Source organism: Thermobia domestica, chromosome 5, assembly GCF_964235325.1.
Source record: "Thermobia domestica chromosome 5, izTheDome1.hap1.1, whole genome shotgun sequence".
Taxonomy (NCBI): Eukaryota; Metazoa; Arthropoda; class Insecta; order Zygentoma; family Lepismatidae; genus Thermobia; species Thermobia domestica.
Window position 1 is genome coordinate 40251424 of NC_137458.1, and position 22890 is coordinate 40274313.

A 22890-nucleotide genomic window follows, 5' to 3' on the forward strand; every position below is an offset into this window, starting at 1 on the left:
ATGATACACCGGGATGCGCACGAACTGGCGACAGTGTACTACGTGCTTCTCCAAACGTCAATTTGTTTCTAGTTCTGAAAACATTATAGTCCACATAACCGACGCTCTACTGTATTACGTAAATTATTTTCGATACTTATGGTTACCTACCTTTTACAATACTGCTGAGACAGAAATACAATATGAAGATCGTGTTATGAAAAAGAATTTAAGCCACTGTGCGTCCTGATGATGTGTCCATCGAGTGTCACACTCGAAATATTGAGGAAAAAAAAAAAAGACCGAGCATGTGTAATTTGAAATATTACATTGTGTTCCATGTGCTCAGTAAGTACTTATATTTAAATTTTCCGTCATATACATGTTAGAATAATCCTTGGTACTCACAGTACGAAAATAGTTATAAAAGTTGACCAATCTATCACAACCTGCCCTAGTTATCCGAAAATACTGCTAACGCTATAAACTAAAAATATAAAGATGTAACTACACGATAAAAACTAAAATGGAAAATAAATATTAAAAAACCCTCAATACTTACTGGTTGCTTTCCTGATTTCTAACCATGTGCCTACCCTTTACAACCCTTCCCTCCATTGTTATAGAAAACCTTGCCACAACCCTTCCCTCCATTGTTATAGAAAATCTTGCCAAGTCAAAAAATCACTTACATTCAAGGGAGAAGATATTTGGATTTTTCATTTTTAAAAATAGGGATTGACATAATACCAGTCTTAAAAATATGAAGTATTTTGTTAAGCATTATTTAGTGTCCTTTTTCTTTTAATGGACAAGAATACTACAGGATGCGAAATTAGTGCTTCCTAAATAACAGAACGGAGAGTCCAAGACCCTCGAAAAGGTTGAAATACAGAGGAGAAAGTGATCTTGTGAAGTAAAGTACCGAGGTAGGATTACCTTTTAAAATGAGGTTAAAAAAAAAAAAAAAAAAAAAAAAGGGTTCCTACACATTTTAGCCTTATTATTGTTTCTCCAATGGAAGGTATAAACACAACAGACAGTTCCGAAACCTCTTCTCCTGTAACCCTCTTGTATTCTTGGAGGACTTATTTATTATAGGACATGCTTCTTGCATTTATCTCTCTTGTTAACATAGAACTGTAAAAGATGTTCTAACAGTTTCTCTAAGAGGTATCACCATATAAAAGTGAAAGTAATATTAAACCTCATAGAACTAACGTCACTCCAATGCAGCCAAGTTCCAAGATACAGAGTATTGTATGTTAACTCAATAGGAGTGCAGTTTGGCAAATGTCTTTGAACTTCCCATGCTGAATTCTGCAACAGTATCCCTTTCTCCCTCCATCCTTCTTTTGACTGGATTTGCAAGATTGCAATGTCTTCACACCCATTCTGTCTGTTCTTTCTTCGCAATCCCAATACTATGGCTAATATGAAGCAGATATCAGACAATGTCACTAAGTGAAAGGACAGCGTTTGGAACTGTTGCAACTAAGACTCCAGCTAGACTTGACAAGCAGTTGTCAACTGTTTGAAATGAAGGTTCTGGTTGGCCACTTAATTATCAGAAATGTTTTCCACAAGTTCCCGCGGACGATGAGTTATTTATGGCACGAGCCAACATCTTGTGGGAAAATTCAGATTTCACAAAAATGAGGCCAAATTAACAAGTTTTACTGTATTAATATTTATGTCTTTTAAGAATAAAACAATTTTCTTCGGATCTAGTTCGCTAGTTAGTATTCTAGGTGGATTATGACAGTGATTTGGTGTCAATGGCGTGTCATTGTTATTTTTAAATCGTTAAACACAGTTAAATATTTATAATAATAATAATGCTATTGTTATTTAATTGTGTTGAGGGTTAGGAGGGCTTGTCCTCTGCAATAATAATAATAATAATAAAAACTCAACTATTTCGAAGTAGCGTAACGCAGAGTGTTTGAACATGGCAATGACGTAATCCTACCTACTTTGATAACTACTTAACTACTTACTTTATATTAAGACTTATCTCATTTTGTCATCGATGCGTACTATTTTACTTCATACTCCTATTTTGTGGGAGTGTTTTGTTGTTCAGCGAATACACACTTACAGAGAGTACCTTTTTACTAGTTTGCTTCTCGTTAATTTGCTAGTATTAAAAGAAATTTAATATAAGATTAGTTTGGGTGTTTATTCATTGATTTGTATTAGTTTCCTCACTCTACTGAGAATGTTTTAATCCCAAGTTAGAATGCTTCTGTGATGACACACAGTTTGGCATTATTGTTATATCGCCGGCCACACGAAAATCGAAAAAAGTTAATATTATTTAGATTCTCCTACAAAATACTAGGTTGTGACCCTGGCTCACTTGGTAGTGAATATTGTCCGAAATACAGTGCGACACATGGCATAACTAGTGTACACAACAAGAACGAAAATGTGCTAGGTGGCCACTAAAAAAACACAAACGTTATTTACCCGAGTCAGAGCAGGAGCGTAAACAGAACACGAGCGGTGGGGAGGGAGTGCGTCCGTAGGGAGAGGCACGTCAGCGGCGGTAGGTATACGCATAAACGGATAGTAGAAAAACAGTCTCTGTGTCATAAAATGCATGGTTTATGTGTTGCACAGCTTTGGCGGAGGTACCATACCATCCAAAAACCAAAAACGTACCAAAATGTACTAAATTAGATTAGATTAGGTCCGGTTAGATGTTCCTCTTCTTTTCTGTAGTTTCAATTAGTTTCAACACTTACGACAACTGTTTGCCTATTTAGTAGGCCATGCCTTTCACACAATTTTAACAACTGACACTCCTAACTTTCGTATAATTTGATAAAACTCAAACACGATATGACAAAATCTTGTCATTTACGCAACATTACTACACTGCCTTTCTCATAAACCAAAACAAGTGTACCTCTCTCCCAAACAGTCCCTTCTGTCTCCATTTATAGTGCCGCTCATAACATCAAAAACAACTATAGTTTATTCAAGGAACGTCAGTACCTCATATAAACAGATACACGTGGTAATTGTTTCACTTTATTGGTTAAAGAGCCTTGGAACATCCATGCGGGAGAAGAAAATAGTCCATTGTCAAATAAGCTGTTTTTCAATGTTTTTGTTGCTTGTAAGGCTCATTACCAGAAATGCAATTTCCTTACAGTTATACAACAGAAACAACACGGTGTCTAACAACTAAATTGAAATAATGCAATAAAAGAGAATGCGCATGCGCAGAAAGTAACTTTGACCCACCTTACACGCGAATCACGGTTTACAGTATGGCTGCGTGCGAGGAATATGTAAAACACCGACAGGGTACAAGCACGTGCTTCTCGAAACAAGCACTGACCGATAGCCAATCATCCGATGACTGGCGGAGTAATACAATTCTGTAATGTTTACATCAGGATCAGAAGGTTCGTTGAATGAACTTTAAGAACAAGTCTTTTCTTAATTTCAACTAGTGTTCTCGCCTGACTTTCACTCACTGTTCCTCACAAACCAAAATAAATTTTCCATTTCATCTAGTAAATTTTCTAAAATCGGTCCGTCGACACAGCAGTTAACCCTTGTTTTTTATTATTAGCTATTTCTTTCGTTTTTACTTTCAACTCTGGTGATTTTCTTTCAGAAATATAATTAAATTATTATATCACTAATCAGATAACAGTCTCAAACTGTATTTATTGCAGGGGGATACCAACTAACAAAGTTTACACCCTGTCTTCTATTAGCGAAATACATTTTTATGGAGAAGACAAATTAGCAAGCAAAGTCTTCAATCTACCTTGTAACATCTAACGAACAGAATAACCTACATAAATTATTATAAGAAAATAAAAATTTTCACTTTTAAGCAGGGTTGGCTGGTTTAAACCAGCTGTTTTTTTTTTTTTTCAAAAAAAAAAACTGGTTTAAACCAAAAAAATGTTCGTAAAAGTGTAAGTGTTTGTAAAATCTTGATGAACACACATTTGTGGGTTATCACGTTTCACTTCCGTATATTATTCGTATTATATTCAGACCTAAATTACCCATTCATTACTCAAGAAGATTATACTACAAAAGCAACTTTTTTTTTATAAGTTTATAAATGTTTATTTTGTGATTTTTTGTAGTTATTATTGTTATGTAATTGCAATCGAAGAAAAATTCTAAATATTGTTTCGTTTCAATGTTTACTATTGATAAAATACATCGAAAATGCCGTACTTTTTGTGTGTGTATGTGTGTGTGGGGGTCATACAGACCCCACGAGAGGAATTTAGTGAAATAAGTATCTTTGGTATCTATTTATGTATAAATGAGTCTGAGCCAAAGTGGACTCAAATAATTCGTATCTTTGTGATATGCAAATTAAGTCGTTGTATTTCTTTAATTTGGACCAATAAAAGTCGTTGTTAACTAACTTGAACTAAATTAGTTCTTCTGTACTCCGTAGTACTTTGAAATTGTTCATATGTAATTCTGTGTAATGGTTTCACTTGTGCAACTGTTTATCTTTTTGTTCTTCTGAAATGACTCTTGACAGTTATATTAAGAAGTATGTAAAGATCAGTACAACGTATTTTTTTTTTTATTTTTTTTATCAGGATTCCTTCGTGAGTGAGTCGGCAGACGTATCGCATTTGTGGCCAATTAGTCCTGGTTCCGAGTTCAAATGGAGGACAATTTCTCTCGGATGTAACTCGAGAAGCGCTTTTTATTCCGCTTTAAGCTTATGTGACCCCTTCCAGCATAACCCGGTTGTTACATAATAACATCAAGGCGAAACAAACTTATTTCTGTCTATTAATGATATGAATATATAGAGCAAATTATTTAAACCATAAAAACCTGGTTTAAACCAAAAAAACAGGTTCTTTTGGTTTTTTAAAATAAAAACCATGTTTTTCTTGGTTTTTGCCAACCCTGCTTTTAAGTCTCACTGTAATGGCGCATAAGTTAATGATGATTAATCCAAGTGAATGATTATGAAAGAGTGAGAATCCACGGACACAATGTTGTCCACTACGAATTCACATTGCGAAAGGTCGAACAAGGGATACCTTGCATCAGAGAGGAACATTACTACTGAGCCACCGTCTCCCCAACTAATGACACGCTTAATTGTATTTATTTGAATAGAAGAAACAACGAAAGGCTTGTGACAATCAGAATATTTCCATCAAAAGTATATCGTAAATGCAACTGAAATTTCTTGTACGATAACTCTTTAATATCGTTGTTTATTGCAGTTGTTTGTGGTGCGATTGAAACAAAACTTCCGTTTTGTTTGAATCACATCACAATTGGCATTTTAACAGCATTTCTGTGCGGATAGCTTTATATGCATTCAGACTGGCATTAACGAAGGTGTCAATACATGAATGCACGAGTGATTCCCGACCTTGTCCATTACATTTGTTTCTTTTGCCATCCGCAGTAAACATAACAAACATCGGATTTAGTAGAAAACTAGGGTTAATTTTAATTCCGGAGAGCCAATACAAACCATGAAGGTAAATACAACGCAATACAACCTAACCTAACCTAACCTAACCAAAAGCTAAACTATAATTACCAAAAAAACATGAATTCTTTGGAAAAATTCTCCCCCCTCTCGTAATTAGAATTTATCCGAAAACTATTTCAAACATCGCATTTTAAAAAGTGCCAAATAGCATTTCCTTTAAATACATTATTTATCTTTTTCTAATTCCGAATGTGTTCTTCAAAGCATGTATTGTACCGGTAGCTTACTTCATATTTGTATATAAGGTACAAGAGCACAATATAACCTAAATAATTTCAAAAAAGATGTTTTATCTCCTTAATTATAATTAGTTACTAATCTAACCTAACGGTTGTACTCAGAGACTTCTGAAATTTGTACAAACGCAAGCATCGTATATGAAGTACTAAAATCATTCTAGTGCAAGGATGGATCATACACTGCCATTGAAATAAAGATGTATATGGCACCGACTTTCTAATTTTCAATAAACACTTTTACATAAATTAGCAGTACTTTCATATTATCAGTATATAAATAATATGCTGTTTGTTTGTTTTGTTTTGAAAATGGCACGGCCTTGGAAATTACTATTTGGAACAGGTCTCTATAGTCGATCTTATTTATATTAAACTGTTATTATTTTATTAAAACTTTCAAATAACTTGTCAATTTACTGTAAATTTGACGTAGGGCCTAATTACTACATTTTGTTGTACACAAATTGAAACAAAACAAGTAGTAAATGGCCGAATTCAGCCTTGAAAATTTATAATTAGCGAATACATCGTAAAATTTGAGAACCTCATTTAAAATTTGACAGAACTGGTCCAAAAATTACCGTTTTAAGTATTTTTTGAAGGTTCAGAACCTCACATTAAAAATGGTGTATTATAAATTTGAGATGAAATTAGTTACGCAACAATCACTCAGTTGCTGGATGCTGGAGAAGATAAATGTGGTCCTAACTTTGGTAACATTGATCCAACATCGTTACCGTTTCTGCTACAAGCATTGACATACTTCATATTTGCACACAAACAAGCTTAATTTACTTCCACAATCGCTATTATTACAAGATACAAAGTTTTATTCACCTCATAGTGCTTTAAACAAAAATTTAATAATATTAATAGTCTAACTACCTGCTCATGATCACCAAATTCTTTTTCAAATGCAGCGAGCCTGTAACAGATTTCTTCAGCGATTTTTTCCGAGATATCCACACGAGATGATAATTGATCTGTTACGTTAATTCTTCTTCTATTTACAAGTTTTGATGGTTTTCCCGGGAATTTCGATCTCGTCATTGCAAGTTATATTTTCTTCACTTCAAACGTACATTTGATGTTCCAGACCACCATGCACCACCACAACCCAAATTCAGTTTTGTTTTCCATTCAGTTGCACAACTCGCTCTTCGGTTACACAGGACATAAAGCAGCTGCAGAAGCCGGACTTGGGCTGCCTAACGAACCGCCGTTCTTAAGCTGCCAATCAGGAAGACTTGTTTTCGCGGTAAATATTTCGAAGCGTTCTTCCGCCATCCACTAATTTTTAATTATTCATGATTCATGCCCTTTATTACCAACTCTTAGTCTTGACATGATATGGAATTTAATAATTATCTTAGCTAACATGGATATACGTTCTTTTTTTATATATAGAAATAGTATAATAGAAGACATTCCACTTCTAATGTCTGCTAGGACGTTTACATTCACTTCTTGTCAACAATCTTAACATGTGATTTTTTTTCATCAGTTCTTCGCTGTTGTATACTTCACGCCCACATCATCACAACGTCGGATTACGCATAATCAAGCTTGTCGAGTAATAGGCCTACATATATATTGCTCTTCAACTTTAATTTATTAAATTAAGAGAAATAAAACTGATAATTACTGCAATTATTTAATCGTAAACAAAATAATATATTACGGAATTCAATGTGTTGTCAATTTTTCTTGTCTTTTATTTTTAGTTCCAATTATAAATAAAATCATATCTTTCAATGATGTGAAGATGAAATTTAAAAAATCATTTTATAGGAATAATAATAGTACTGTTGACCATTAGAATAATCAAATATGATTTAAGTAAACAAACTAGTATGATTTTCCTCGCAATAGAATTGAAATGAAACTAAGTAATTTATTTTAGCGAAAGATGCGAATGGTGATAAAAAGTAAACATGTGAAAGATTAGCGTTCTTGTTTCGCAATCGTCAGAGCAAGAATTCGATTCTCAGTCATTTATGATTGTGCAGAATGTTTAATGTTTCTCTCAGTTTTATGAAGCGGATGCCTGGATAGTACCTTTAAATGCATAGACTCTCTAGATGATTTCTTTCTAGCCTATATAGTCTCCAGACTCCCGTTGTTAATGTTTACAAGGTATATAAAATACAGGATAAATTGTCCTTGAACCATATCTGGAATTTCGTTATTTAAAAAAAATCTACTAAAATATATATAGATAGATAGGCCTACATAACTGTGCCCACTTTTATATAGAAAGTTTGATTGGAATAAGTTGTATTATAACACTTTTAAAAAGGTAGGCGATTTAAAGGCGATGGTTTTGAATAGACAGCATTAAATTTAAGGTAGACTCTGAATTCGATTTCCCGATATCTGAAACTATTGATTTTTTCCGAATATTTCCTCCGAAAGTGTGGGAACTAGATGGGCGGGGAGTGAAAGTAGGATTGTGAAAATATTAGTAATCGAGGTGAATCCCGATCAGAGCAATATCTCAGGGTAGAGATGTAAATGAGCGAACTTTTCAGCCGAACTTTCATTTTCGAAAGTTCGTTTTCGAACTTTTCATAAGCAACTTTTCCCGGACTTACGCTTTCTTTTATTTACTAATTAGCGACACTCATTTTTATAATAACTTATTCTGAACATAGTGTGATGACTGTGAGCTAGCTATGTGTTATACAGTATAGTTATTTGCACCATAATGATACAAGATGGACTGACACACATTGACATTATGAATGATATGGATAAACACGTAAAACACATTATTGTAACTGAATCAGTGCTTTCCACAAAGAAAAAAAATATTAAATAAAATTATTAATTTTGTATTGGTAATGCGTGAGTTTATGATATAAACTTGTTTGTGCAAGTCAAATTCAAGTTTTCGGTTGTCAGCATCATGTAAAATTGAAGGTTTCTGCCGAAAACATACTGTTTTATGATATAGGCTTGAAATTTGAAATACATGCTTGTAACGCTCCATAACATCTTTTGAAAAAATCTTAAAATTATGTACTATTAGAAAGAGAAAAACCTAAAATAAATTTACTTCGATTTTTAATATAGCCATGTTATATACCAAAATGTTTGTAATTTTACAGGGATTTTTTTTAAATGGACAATTTAAAAAAAAAATGAGCCGAACTTTTTCGCGAACTTTTCAAGTTTGAACTTTTCATGAAATTTTCCCAACACTATCTCAGGGTAATAATTTAGCTCCGGGAAGTTCCCTCCCGAACCACCCCTGAAGGCAGAGTCGTACTGACCAGGCGAGAAACCGGGAAATTTCCCGGTGGGCCCTGGACGGCGAGTTTTTTAGTGGGCCATTCGCCTCGTAAGTAGCGGAATACATACCAAAATACATCATGTAGTCCTCGCATACAGGAGTAACGGAACGGAGGATGATAACACGTCGAGTACCGGTAATATAGTCAATTAATCCCAGACTAGCGTGGCGAGTCCATGATTTTGTGAAAATAGCCTTTCACATTTTTCCTAATTGAACCCTTGAAAGATTTCTGATTTCCCACTCTGCTTTATAATTTTGCTAATATTGAAGAATTCAGCTAAATTGAAATCTCAAATGATGCCGTAACTTGAAACTAAATAGTAATTTACATTTTACAACACCGCTGTTTTCCATATAGAAAATATACAGGACTGGATTAAGACCATTGGAGGGCTCTGCAGCGGGAAAATACAAGGGGGGACAAAAACTTTTATGATTGTCGTTCTCTCAACATGTTCAAAAGGTCTATGCATTAAGGAGTGAATCTTGTCATTTTATTTTATTTTATTTTATTTTATTTTATTTTATTTTAAAACTTTTATGGTGGAAATGTTTTCAGAAATTTTAAAAACTTTGGGTGTCCCCTTGGTCATGGCGTCCTGGAGCTAAACGTGAAAACCAAACTCGATTTTTTTAAAAATGGAAAATATTTATATCTTTAGAGGAATGGGGATTGGACATTATGTTAGATCAGTCAGTGTCAGGGGAGAAATTATTGCCTTGAAAATGTTCCAAATCTGCATTTGAAGACTTTTCAGCATACTTGATCCGAGTATCACTCCCGAATTCCCTTTTATTCTCGTGGGCCTCCTACAAAGTACCTTCCGGTGGGCCCCGACATTGCAGTACGGCCCTGCCTGAAGGTTCATTGTTTATGACTAAGTTATAATTCTAACTCTTTAGACCAGATAAAAATGAAATCTTTCATTTTTACGTCACAGGATTATGCCGACTAGGCTAAAGGAGACAGTGATGATGAGAAATTAATGAAGGTGGTAGGAAAAAAGTGCGAGGAAACGGGAGCACCCCGAAAAAACACGCACACGGTGTTTATCCATCACAAAGTTTACTTGGCGCGAGCTCTGATCGAACAAAGTACCCCATGCACCAGAGATGAACACTTTACCACTGAGCCACCGTGGTCCTCTAGACCAGGGTTTCTCAACCTGGGAGTCGCGACCCCTACAGGGGATCGCGAGAGGGTTTCATGGGGGACGCTAAGATAAGCGGAAGAGATCAAATAATTAGAATCTAATACAGAAATATTTTAAAATTTTTAATTTTGTTCTGATAGGCATATTTTAATTTTTATACATATTGTTAAGAACAAAAAGTAGGTCTACTAAACGTTTTCAACAGGTGCAGAGTTGTTTAAAAATCAATTTAAATGAAAGAGGTACGATATGAAACTCTATTAAAATACCAGAAAAATGCAAATGCAACAAAACCTGAATATTGAAATACAATTAAAATTGAAAGCTAATGAGATACCTGAGCATGATATGATTTCAGTAGTGTGGCAATCTCCGGTTCAATCTTTGTGATGCGCATTATCAAGTCGTTTAAAATATTCAATTTCTTTTTTAACAATTGTCCAAATTCATTTAACCAAAATTAGAAATCCTTTTTTTAATCATATGACCTAAAATTAAGCGAGTTATGAAGTTTTAAAATTTTTAAACAGCCTCCATTTTGAAACACTATGACGGATCGGATTCGATATTTGTAATATGAATGAACTGACCAATTTCGGTTTTAATCCATTCGCTTTTAGGTAAGTTACTCTATCTACTATATACTTTGCATAGATTCTACTACTATAGAAATCAGGCTCGTAGCCAAGGGGGAGTCCGGGGGTCCGGACCCCTCCCCCCTTCGAGACCAGAAATGAAAAATTAAGGAAGGATGAAACAAAATGAAATGAGAAATGAAGGATCGGCGTTAAAAATAAAATTTAAAAAAAAAAACTACAGGAAGCTATTGGTTACTCTTTCTTATGAGGAGATTTGTATTACTTGCAATACATGGTAGCGTGGTGAGCGAAATATCCTGGAAGAGTCAGGGAATTTGAAATTTCTAAAAAAGTTACGGAATTCTCAGAATTTCAGCTACTAGTCATTGAGATTTCAAGCTTCCAAAAGCATAGTGTCGTTGTGTAACAGCGTGGACATTTTTTATTATAATTTTTCGTCATCGCATCCTTGCAGTATCCAGGGGTGCCCACAAAGGGGGGCTATGACACAAACTGCGTCATTGAAATATTTGGGGGGGGTTAAAAATCTATATAAATATGTTTGAGGGGGTGTAAAAATTAATTGAAAAGAAGATTTTCCTCATGGAAGAACACCTACGGATAGACAATTGGGGGGTGCGTCATGGACATAAGGGGGTGGGCACCACTGCAGTATCAAACATGTTATTTCAAAAACAACTTTTTACTGCTCCTTTAACCTATCATTTGGAACAAACAGTAGTTGATGGAATAATAAAAACAAACATTTATGTGAAAAGAAAGTTCTGTTAACATTTGATTCAACAGAGAAAGGAACGCAGATATTGTAAAATATTTTACAAGACATTATGGAGTATGAACAGAAGAAGGACGTAAATATTGTAAAATCTTTTTCAATATATATATTTTTTTTATTATATGTTCCAGTAAAATAGTTTAGAATGATCGAGCCCGTGATGTGATGACCACACTATTTCATGTCACGGACCCTCCCTTCACGAAATCCTCGCTACGTGCCTGTAGAAATAGATGGATATCGTGAGATTTTCGCAATAGGTATATTAAAAATCCCACCCAAGATTATTACAAACCAGAACCACAAATTATAAGAGGGTCGATGCCAAGAGGATTGATAAAATGGGGGTCGTGATAGGAATTAGGTTGAGAACCACTACCCTAGACCAAATAAATGTATTTCGAAATAAATGTATGTATAGGAATTAGACATACATGTTATCTTGATATATACAAAGTATACAGGGTGGTAGGTAACTCCACCGACAAACTTTGGGTGGCGATTCCTTATACGAAATAAAAGAAAAAAGTTCTAATAAACATGGGCCGAAAAATGTCTCCTTTCAGAGTTATGATCCATTGAAAATTCGAAATATCACGTTTCAAAACATCCTGGCTTAGAAACTGTAGGGTCTATCGCAAGCAGTTTAACGAATTACACAGGAACTAGTATGTTCTCTATCTAAATATCCGTGTTTTACCATCTTCCGTTATCGGTGAAAGGAACTGTGAAAAGGAAGTTGAAGTATAGGGATACTCCTTTAAGTACTAATGGTGCGTTCGTTTCGCTAGTAACGGTGAATTCTGAAACATGGATATTTAGATAGAGCGTATACCAGTTCCTGTGTAATTCGTTAAACTGCTTGCGATAGACCCTACAGTTTCTAAGCCAGGATGTTTTGAAACGTGATATTTCGAATTTTCGGTAGTTCATAACTCTGAAAGGAGACGTTTTTCGATCCATGTTTATTAGAACTTTTTTCTTTCATTTCGTATAAGGAATCGCCTCCCAAAGTTTGTCGGTGGAGTTACCTACCACCCTGTATATACAGTTATCATTTGAAACATGAATCTATGCTCAGAAAAAGGTACAAAAACAGAAACGCCGAAAGTGACTGTCTTTCAGAGCAACGAGCTCCAGAAATCTTCCAAAACTGAACAAGAACTCTATAATAATAATAATAATAATAATAATAATAATAATAATAATAATAATAATAATAATAATAATAATAATAATAATAATAATAATAGGGTAAAAGCAGTCCACAATCTACAAAGAAAGACATCAGAACTGTTTCCTGGAATGACATTAGGATGTATATGTCCCATTTGTTAAATCTTACGTTAGATCCATGTCCCGAGTTAAGTATAGTGTGTCGGGTATCACACGAAAAACGAATATAACCTCGATTTGCATAATAATTACCCAATCAATATTCAAAGCACATTACTTGAAGCATATTTCCTTGCTGGCCAGTCCTTCCATACTTCCTAATTTGGATCTACCTTTTCTTTACATAATTTCCAGGAATCCTTTATTTTCTTTGGGGAGTCCCATATCAAATTGCCCCAACGTTCTGAATTAGAAAGTTTTGACTACTATGGATATGAATTCCTGTGTTTTAAGACTGCTTTTCCTATCATCATTAGTTTCTCAGTTACAGAATTTTAAAGTTTAGTTGTTTTGGTAAATTTCTGGTGCTCAAAGTTCTAAAATGAAGTTGTTTTCGGTATTAGTGCACATAGCTTTTTTGTTTGTTTGTTCCTATGCATAGATTCGCCCATCAAGCGCTATAATTGGAATAACGAATTAACATATAGGCCTACATGTATCGGATACTGAAATAATAGCGACAACGGAGATAGTAATTAGGGATTGGCACGAGCGAGTTTTCTTTTAAAACTCGATTCGACTCGAAACAGACATCTTTGAGGTCGACTCGAGAACTTGACTCGAAAAATTTCCTTTAACTCGACTCGAATTCGGGTCGAGTTTCGAATTGAGTCGAGCCAAAACGAGTCAAATTGAACTAAATCCTATGTGAAGTTTCAAATACTCACTTCAAGTATCCTACAGATAATATAATTATCAATGACACTACATTATTATTATTATTATTATTATTATTATTATTATTATTATTATTATTATTATTATTATTATTATTATTATTATAACACCGTGTATAACCACGAAAGATAGGCGGTTTGTATCTGGATACTAAACACTAATTGACTTCAGATCTCGGTCGTCGAGAAGTCTTCAAGAGGTAAGGACATCGTTCACGAGGTTCTGGGATTGAGTTGAGGAGGAGCTAGTATTCGGGCTCGAGCCACAAGTTATTAAAAGTTATAGGGAGCCGGCCAAACATGTTCAAAACTGCTCGGGTTTAGGTTTGTCAATGGCATGAGCTAACAGCCCACCCAACCGACCCGAACCGAACCGAGCTGATGACTCATCGTAATCGAGTACACTCGAGCCATCGGCTTAATTGAGCTGAGCCGATGACTTATCCCACCCAAATGGGCTCGAGCTGATCGTTAATTGAACCAATCCGAGCCGTTTGACATCACTACCCGAGTTGGGCTTCTGCTTGGACTAAAAAATTCGACCGTGCAGGTCTCAGCCTTGATGGTAAGAACTACAGTATATAATTATATTAGAGCTCATGGCATTTGAGGCTGTCTCGTCATAAAAATTCATTGTTGTCTCGTTATCAAGACAGGACGACGAGATGCGAGTAGTGTCCCCTGTCGTGAGCAACACTAAAAGTATTCCAAATTCCTGCTTACATTTATCGTGGCTTTCGCTTTCCAGTCCAATCAGGCCATGATTTCAAAACGAGTTAAAACGAGCTGAACAAGTGAGCCACTTATCAAACTCGACTCGACTTCAAACTCGACCTCAGAAACAGTGAGTCGGCTCGGAACTCGACTCGAGTAAATTACCTTTGACTCAACTCGAAACTCGAACCGAATTCGAGTTGAGTCGGGTTTGGAGTCGAGTCGAGTTTTAGCTAACATACATTCTTCTTTGCAATCTTATCCCCATAATTTTCTTTCCGTACTCCCAAAGTTTCTTGTAGAACCTATGTTTAGCTTGCTACCTTCGTGATTCGATATCTGTACTCGCAAAGTTCGAAGTGCTCAGCTACTAGTTAGTTCCTATGCATATTTCTCCCAATTTATTTATTTTTCTTCGAAATTTCAAACGAATCTGTTTTTATTTCTAGGAATGGGCACGAGCGAATTCGAGCGAGTGTTCATTTAAACTCGACTCGACTTGAAAGAAACATCTTTGAGCTCGACTCGAGAACTCGGCTCGAAAAACTTAATCCAACTCGACTCGAAACCCGACTCGAATTTGACTCGAGTTTCGAGTCGAGTCGAGCCAAATCGAGCCAAATACTGTGTGTAGTTTCCAGTAGTTTCTTCAAGTATCCTACATAGACAATATAATTATTACCAATGATAGACTACTACTATAACATTAACTTTATTATTATTATTATTATTATTATTATTATTATTATTATTATTATTATTATTATTATTATTATTATTATTATTATAACAACACCGTGTATAAACATGAAAGATAGGTGATTTGTATCTGAATACTAAAAACTAGTTGACTGCTGACGTCGGTAGTCGTGAAGTCTAGGAGGCAAGGACATCGTTCACGAGGTTCTGGATTTGAGTTCCGGAGGAGTAAGTATCCGAGCTCGAACCAAAAATTGTTAAAAGTTAGAGGGCGCCGGCCACACATGTTCAAAAGTGCTTGGTTTAGGTTTAGGATTCTCAAGGGCTCGAGCGGCTCGGCTCACAGCTCATTTCCTATCGAGTCGAGCCAACAGCTCACCCACCCAAACCGACACGAGCCGAAACAAACCGAGCTGATGTCTCACCCCAACCAAGCCGGCTCGAGACGATGACTCACCTGAGCCGAGTCGGTGCCTCATCTCAACGAAGCCGGCTCGAGCTAAGCCGGTTAACATCCCTACACGGGTTGGGCTTCTGCTTCGGCTCAAAACTTTCACCGTGCAGGTCTCAGCCTTGGTGGTGAGAACTACAGTATATACTTATGTTAGTGCTCACGACTTTTGAGGCTGTCTCGTTATAAAAATCCATTGTCGTCTTATTAATCGAGACGAGGCGAAATGCGAGCAGTGTCTCACCTCGTGAGCAGCACTAAAAATATTCCACATTACTCCTTACTTTTTCATAGCTTTCGCTTTCCGGTCTAATCAAGCAATGATTTCAAAACGAGCTAAACGAGCGAGCCATTTTTCAAACTCGACTCGACTCGAAATTCGACCTCAAAACAATGACTCGGCTCGGAACTCGACTCGAGAAAATTACCTTTGACTCGACTCGAATTCGCTTCGAGTTTCGAGTCGAGTCGAGTTTTAGCTCGACTCGTGCCCATCCCTAATTTATTTCCCCATCTCTAAACTTCCCAGTACTTAACTTGTTGCCTATTATTTAATTCCTGGCTCTATTTTCAGTGGTATTCAACCAGGGGCGCCCAAGAAAATTTTCTAGAGGGGGCCCATCTTCATGGTTGCTATATTACGTCTGGTATTTTTTGTATTTAATATACGTGGTTTGCTATATTACGTATACATTTTCGTGAGCCAAGGAGGAGGGCACCCAGCCGGGTGGTCTTGGTATTGGTATTGGCTTTGCACACCCAGTCTTGATCTTGGTCTTGATCTTGCATGCAAGAGTCTTGTAAGTCTTGCATTTAAGAAATCTCAAGCTTTTCATAGGTAAATTTTACTATGGATATAAGGGATAATAAACTACAATGTGCCAATAGTAACGGAAATATAATGCATGTTTCTAAATGTAATATAGTTTAACTTTGTGTAGGTTGGGAGACCCGGGTTCGATTCCCGGCGGGAGCTCATGTGGTTCGGATTCCACGTTAATCAGTAGGTCCACGTCTCATATAGCCTCGCTGCTGAAAGGGACGCTAAACTAAAATCAAATCAACTCAACATAGGTGATGACTTTTCCTTTTTTAATGGGTGCCCAAGCTTCACTACTTATAAGATATGCCTAAATCACAACGTTTCGTAATCTGTTTATATATATATATATATATATATATATATATATATATATATATATATATATATATATATATATATATATTTAACAGATCCAACATTGCGCTGGTTTGCAAAATTATTTGTACACTCTAAAGGCGTCAGATTTTTCTTTTTAACCACGATTAGCTAATTCTTGTATTAATCAAACTTCCAATTAAATATTGAGATTTTATTTTACAGATTCCAATATGTATTCTGGGGCAGAAACATTGACACTACGCAAAAGTGATGAAAATTGCAGGCTTTCGATACATGGGCATGGAGAAAAAAGCAGAGAATTAGCTGTGTTGAACGTAAAACGAATGAGAAGGTAAAAAAATTAGCAATAGAAGAAAAAGAAGAATTTTAGATATTGTTAAGAGGAGGAAGAGGAACTGGTTAGGATATTGACTGAGGAGGAACTGTATTATGAGGAACGTGCTGAAGGGTATTGTGGAAGGAAAGAGAGGGAGGCAGCGAAGGAGACTAGTTGAAGGAAGGTATTAAAACAGAAAATTGCTACGTCAAAACGAAGAGACTAGCTGAGGAGCACCGAACGTCGAAGCTTCTCAGTTGCAGCAAGTAACCTGCCAATAGTGACAGAATAGCTATTATAAAGATGATAATATATTTAGCAAAATTGACTAAAAAAAAGAGAGAGAATTAAAATAATAATTGAAGCGCTTGGAGGATAAAGGTGGTATGTAACAAATTGAATATGATGCGTAAATTGACTTTCACAACTTTGTCCGTTAACATACCACCTTTATCGTTTCTAAATATCTGCACTAGGACGAGGACTCACCAAATAATGTGTTAGGTAGCATGAGTAGCATATAACACGTGCATGCACAGCCAGAATGCAACATTTCGAAAAATGTAACATAACACTTTTATCCTCCAAGTGCTTCAATTAATATAATCAAATCTCTTAATATTTTAGAATAATTTGAGTGAAAACTGAAAACGATTCAACTGTCTATGTCTTTTGTGTAAATTCAATCTATATAAATACTTTTGACCTGTATTGGAAATGCAAAATAACGGCATAAAACTCCAAGTTATTTGAAGTCTCACTTATGAATATTTATTACTAGCATCAACTACCCACTTCGTTGGGTTAAACTTAATAATAATAATAATAATAATAATAATAATAATAATAATAATAATAATAATAATAATAATAATAATAATAATAATAATATATTTCGTTGGTCGGCCATTATTTACTATTAGTAAAGCGCTCTCTGATATTGGTTATTTTCGATTATTTTTATATTTATCTCTCCTCCTACCCCCCAAGTTGTGGGGCTGAATTTGAATTTAAACGGCATCAGAAGTGTCACTGTTCGTCTCAGAGACCCCAAAAACTACAGATTTGGCACTAATATCGGTCATTTCCAATAAACCTATATATCTCCTCCTCCCCAATATTGCGAGGTACGGCATCGGAAGTGTCATTGTTCATCTCAATGACCTCGAAAACCAGAAATATTTTTTTCTATTCCTATTTGGAGGGAGCAGAGGGAGCCATTTCCCATTAAAATCCTATGGTTCGGCTCTTGGGTCTAGCCTAAAAAGAGTTGAGCGATTGGAACGAAATTTGCAGGATTCATAGTTCTTCAGCCTGCAATAAAAACGCGATAAAATATTTTTTTTATTTGCGAATATAAAGGCGGAACGGGGACATGAACCTAAAAAAAAAATTCTTCAAATAGGGCGAAACACAAATTTTAATCTCTGTATCATTCTGAGAGCATAGGCCTTAATGGTTTTAAATTCATATTTGGAGGTAGAAAATGGGGCATATTCTCCCATAAAATCCTTAGATCCGGAAGTCTAGCCTAGAAGGAGTGGAGCGATTGGAACGAAACTTGTAGGATTGATAGCTCTTCAGCCTACAATAAAAGTGCGAATAAACTAACATTTTCCATTTGCATATTCAAAAGTGGGACAGGGGGCAGTATTCTTAAAAAATGTTCAAATACGATAGAACTTGAAAATTTTAATCTGCGTAACGTCCCGAGAACAGAAATAATTTTTAATATTTTGTATTCCTAATTGGAAAGAGCAGATGAGTGATGTATATTCCCCTATAAAATCTTGGTTATATCCGAAAAGGAGTTGAGCGATTAGAACGAAACTCGCAGGACTCATAGCTCTTCAGCTTACAATAAAAACGAAAAAAAAAAAAAACCTGTTTCCATTTTCATATACAAAAGGATACGGGGGCACAACCCTAAAAAATGTCCAAATGGGAAGAAACTTATAAATTTTAATGTGTAACGTCCTGAGGGCAGGAATATTTTTATTTATTTTTCTTCAATTCCTATTTAGAGGGAAAAGAGCAGGTATATTCCTCCATAAGATCATATGGTTCGGCTCTTGTCCCATTTGAACAATTTTTGAGGGTCATACCTTTGTCTCCCCTTTGTATATGCAAATGGAAAATTTTATTTTTTCGTGTTTTTATTGTATGAATTTTTCAAGTTTCGTTCCATTCGCCTAACTCCTTCTAAACTAGACCCAAGAGCCGAACCATAGGATTTTATGGAGGAATATGCCCCTCTGTTTCCTCCAAAAAGGAATAGAAAAAAAATATTCTAGGACACTGCTTGAATTAAAATTATGTAAGTTTCGTCTCATTTGGACAACTTTAAGGGACAAGACAGCCGTCCCTCCTCTAGACGTGGAAATGGAATATTTTATTTTTTCTTATTTTATTGTAAGCGGAAGATCAATTAATCTTGGAAGTTTTGTTCCAATTGCTCAACTCCCTCTAGGCTAGACCCAAGAGCCGAATCATGGGATTTTATGGAGGAATATGCCCCCTCTGCTGCTACCTTCAACAATCGTATTTCGTACGCGGATGGGAGGAATTACGTGGCGGCAAAATAAACCACAATGGGGCTTTATGCAGACACGTTCTGACGCGTGATTAGTGTTATACTAAAGAGTTCGACTAACATATGTTTCCTACAATAGTCTGGCCTTTAGTATGAAGCTAATCATACGTCAAAACGACTCTGCATAATGCCTAATGTATTTATTCCCTATTCCCTAAAGGTATTATGAATGTTTTATCGTAAACGGTGCATTCACTGGGTCAACTTTTGAGTACTGGTATTATTTCTTATATGCCTAGCGATGTCGCAAATAAATTACCTAATGCAACAATAGCTACGACTTGTGCCACTAAATGCGGTTCGCTTCATGATTTGTGCAATACTGTGAGAAAAATGATGTTGGCCGCTGTGGATACGTATATCATGCTTATAACACAATCTTGTAGAGCTGTAGGCCCCCCTATCTTCATCAAAATACCATTTACGTATTTGGCTACTTTTATAAATAAGTTTCTTACACGTTACTCTTCCTTTTGTAAATAGAGAGATTTGATCTTTAAACGTTGATATCGTGGTGCCCTTTCCCTTGTTTCAATAAAAATGCTTAAGTGTTAAGTAACTTTTTAAAGACCTACATCTACATATATAAATCATATCAACTTGATAAATGCTAATATCAAGCTGTCTTTTTCCTTGTTTCAATAAGAAAACTTTATAAAATTACATGTATAAATCATATCAACTTTGATAACAACACACAATATGCATCAGAACTCAATTTTTTTCAATCACTTGCTGCCCTAAGATGGATACCTGAAATAGGAAGTGAAAGTTTATTGTCACGTGATCTGATCAGCTAATGAGAATGAGGCCGTGGCTAGGCTGAGGCAGGAAAACAAAATATGCATCCCCGTCTCATCGAACTCCATATTATTATTTTTTTCCTCTTGTTAAATGTAGCTAACTACTCTATCAGAGCTTACAGCCTCTGCGGAAGATTGGGTGTAAAATGGAATATTTCAATTACACCAAGAATTTTGGGAATGATTCGAAAAATGGATCAAAAGATTGCGAACTTGGCCAAGAATTTTAGGAATGATAAAAAAAAAGCATCAAAAAATTGCGATCTTGGCCAATAATTAATTTTTGGAACAGGGTCACAAAATTTTTGAACAGCCCCTAAATCGAGTTTTCGTATTTTCTACGGAATAAGGACATCATACTAAGTTAAGTGATAGTTTAGGTTTAGCAACACTGTATGTAGATCTCCAGATATAAAGCGTACAAGAAAAAAATGATTGAAATATATTGGATCTTTTGATCCTACAAAAGAGATGGTGATGATGATAATGACTAAAATGGTGGAATGAGGAAAGTGGGAGAACTCCTAGAGAAAATTCACGCACGCGGGAGATTACGTGAGAGTTGAAAATAATCTAGGTAGGATGAGGAGCTTTGTGTGTTTCTGCTATTAGGAAAGGAGTTTGTAATAAATATTTGAAACATCTTTATTCATTTTTCACTTCTGTATTGGAAATTTATGATCTTTAACTGAAAATAAATGAGACGAAATGAAATGTGATTTACCCTAGCCCAGTGCAATTTCGAATCACAAAATTCGCTGTAACTGGTTTGAGCAAATCCTCTGCGAGTCTATCAGACCCCAGACCATCTAAAAAAAATCTCTCTAGGCATGTCGCATGTATCTTTTGGGAGGTATGTATTAAATATCTTCCTAGGCACAATATAACTTAACAGAAGGCCAATAGTCGCATTTGCTATTAAAAAGTAAAATCAATCTGTACAAAGAAAGTCTAAACATCATCTTCTGTTTAGATAAATACAAGTTTATTAATTCCATCTCGAAAACTTTCTACTTCTTGTTTTGATTCCAAATAAATAATATAGTACGGTATTTGATGATTTAGACAAACGTTCGTTGCATATCAAACGTTCGTTTATGTATTGCATTGCAGATGATATGGGTGTCACTGCGGAATCAAAAAATTAATGAGATTAAAAACGATTTGAAGAATGTAAGACAAAGATGACAGCAATGGCGGTTGTAAAATGAATAGAACTATAGTGACTATAAAAGTAAGGAGGGAAATAATTGCTAAATTGAGACTATATTTGTGATTAAAATTTAAAATATGAACGGGAAATGGAAAACGAGGGTAGAAATGACAAGAGAAAGAAGAAAAACATATTATTCAGACGGTACGTGAATTACAACATAATGAAGTATTGAGTATTGTACTATACTGAGCAGGAACACGGAAGTTATGAAAGAAACATAATTAAAGAAAATTGGCAATAAAGTAAAAGACATTTTCAACTGAATGCTCAGTGACGTTAAAATTATTTCTCTTCTTCCGTTTGAAGAGCTGGCAGGTAATCTAATGTTAAGAAGAGTGAGTGGGGACAAACAAGACCATCGATAACGTAGTCGATGGTTTTGTTTCCATACTACTTACTCGTGCATCCATGACTGCGGGTTCGCAACCAACACTTATTCTTCAACGTCATCTCTACCTCTCCTTCACTCATTGTATTGTAAAACTGTGCTTCTACGTCATACATCGAAGAGTTAGAAATAACTAGGTTAAAACAAAGTGGAGACAAATGTGTATAATAAACGCCATTTTAAAAGGTATAATAAAAAAATGTCCAATAAATATAGGTACTAAAGTGTAGACTCTGGTAAAGTTAGTAGAGAGGATCACGTGGAACATATACGGGATATGGATAACCACGTTAAAGTTACCGTTAAGACGTTAATGGATTGATTCCATTAACGAACTCGGCCGAGATAATCACTCTATCTATCTATTGCGTAAAATAGAATTCAAGAATTTGCTTATTTATATATGAGATATGGGCTATAGATAGCCACTGTTAAAGTCGACGTTATCTGTTAATGTTAACGGATTGACTCCACTAACATATTGGCTATATAATAGCTACCGTTAAAGTCATCGTTATATATGTTAACGGATTGACTTAGGGCTTACGTACGAACGGTGGGGTGAGAGCTGGTAAATGGGGATTCCCCACGTTATCGTACATACGTCTGCGTCATTTTGCACTGTCCCTATACCATGTCTGCTTTGGTGACTCTACGTCTTTCTGTATGGAGTCCCCTTGCGCAGCTTCCTCTGCGTCATTCGGTCTGCACCATCGTTTCCTTTGGGTCTGATTTTCATTCTTTTGTTTTGGACCGACGTCAATATCTCTCTTCGCTCGGGAGATATTCTACTTTGCAGACGGTGTGCGGCGCTCTTTCGCCCGGTTCCTGCTGAACCAAGCCGCCTTTGTCGACCTATGTTCATATGGTCTTGTTTCCTTGTTTTCAGTTGTGGAATCATTTCCCGACTCCGC

At 35.6% G+C, this 22890-nt stretch overlaps 1 protein-coding gene across 4 annotated transcripts in view; it reads right to left on the minus strand.

Moving 5' to 3' along the window:
• trx (histone lysine N-methyltransferase trithorax) overlaps positions 1-7119 on the minus strand; it is an 81702-nt gene extending 74583 nt beyond the window's left edge. For 2 of the 4 annotated variants that reach the window (XM_081758621.1, XM_081758620.1), the window contains exon 1: positions 6622-7115. In XM_081758621.1, coding sequence (XP_081614747.1) covers positions 6622-6786 — 165 coding nt within the window. In that variant the 5' untranslated portion in view covers positions 6787-7115. Of the gene's footprint in view, positions 1-6621 lie in introns of all 4 variants that reach the window. The other 2 variants (XM_081758617.1, XM_081758619.1) reach the window with 2 other exon arrangements.
• Between the last annotated feature and the right edge of the window lie 15771 nt (positions 7120-22890).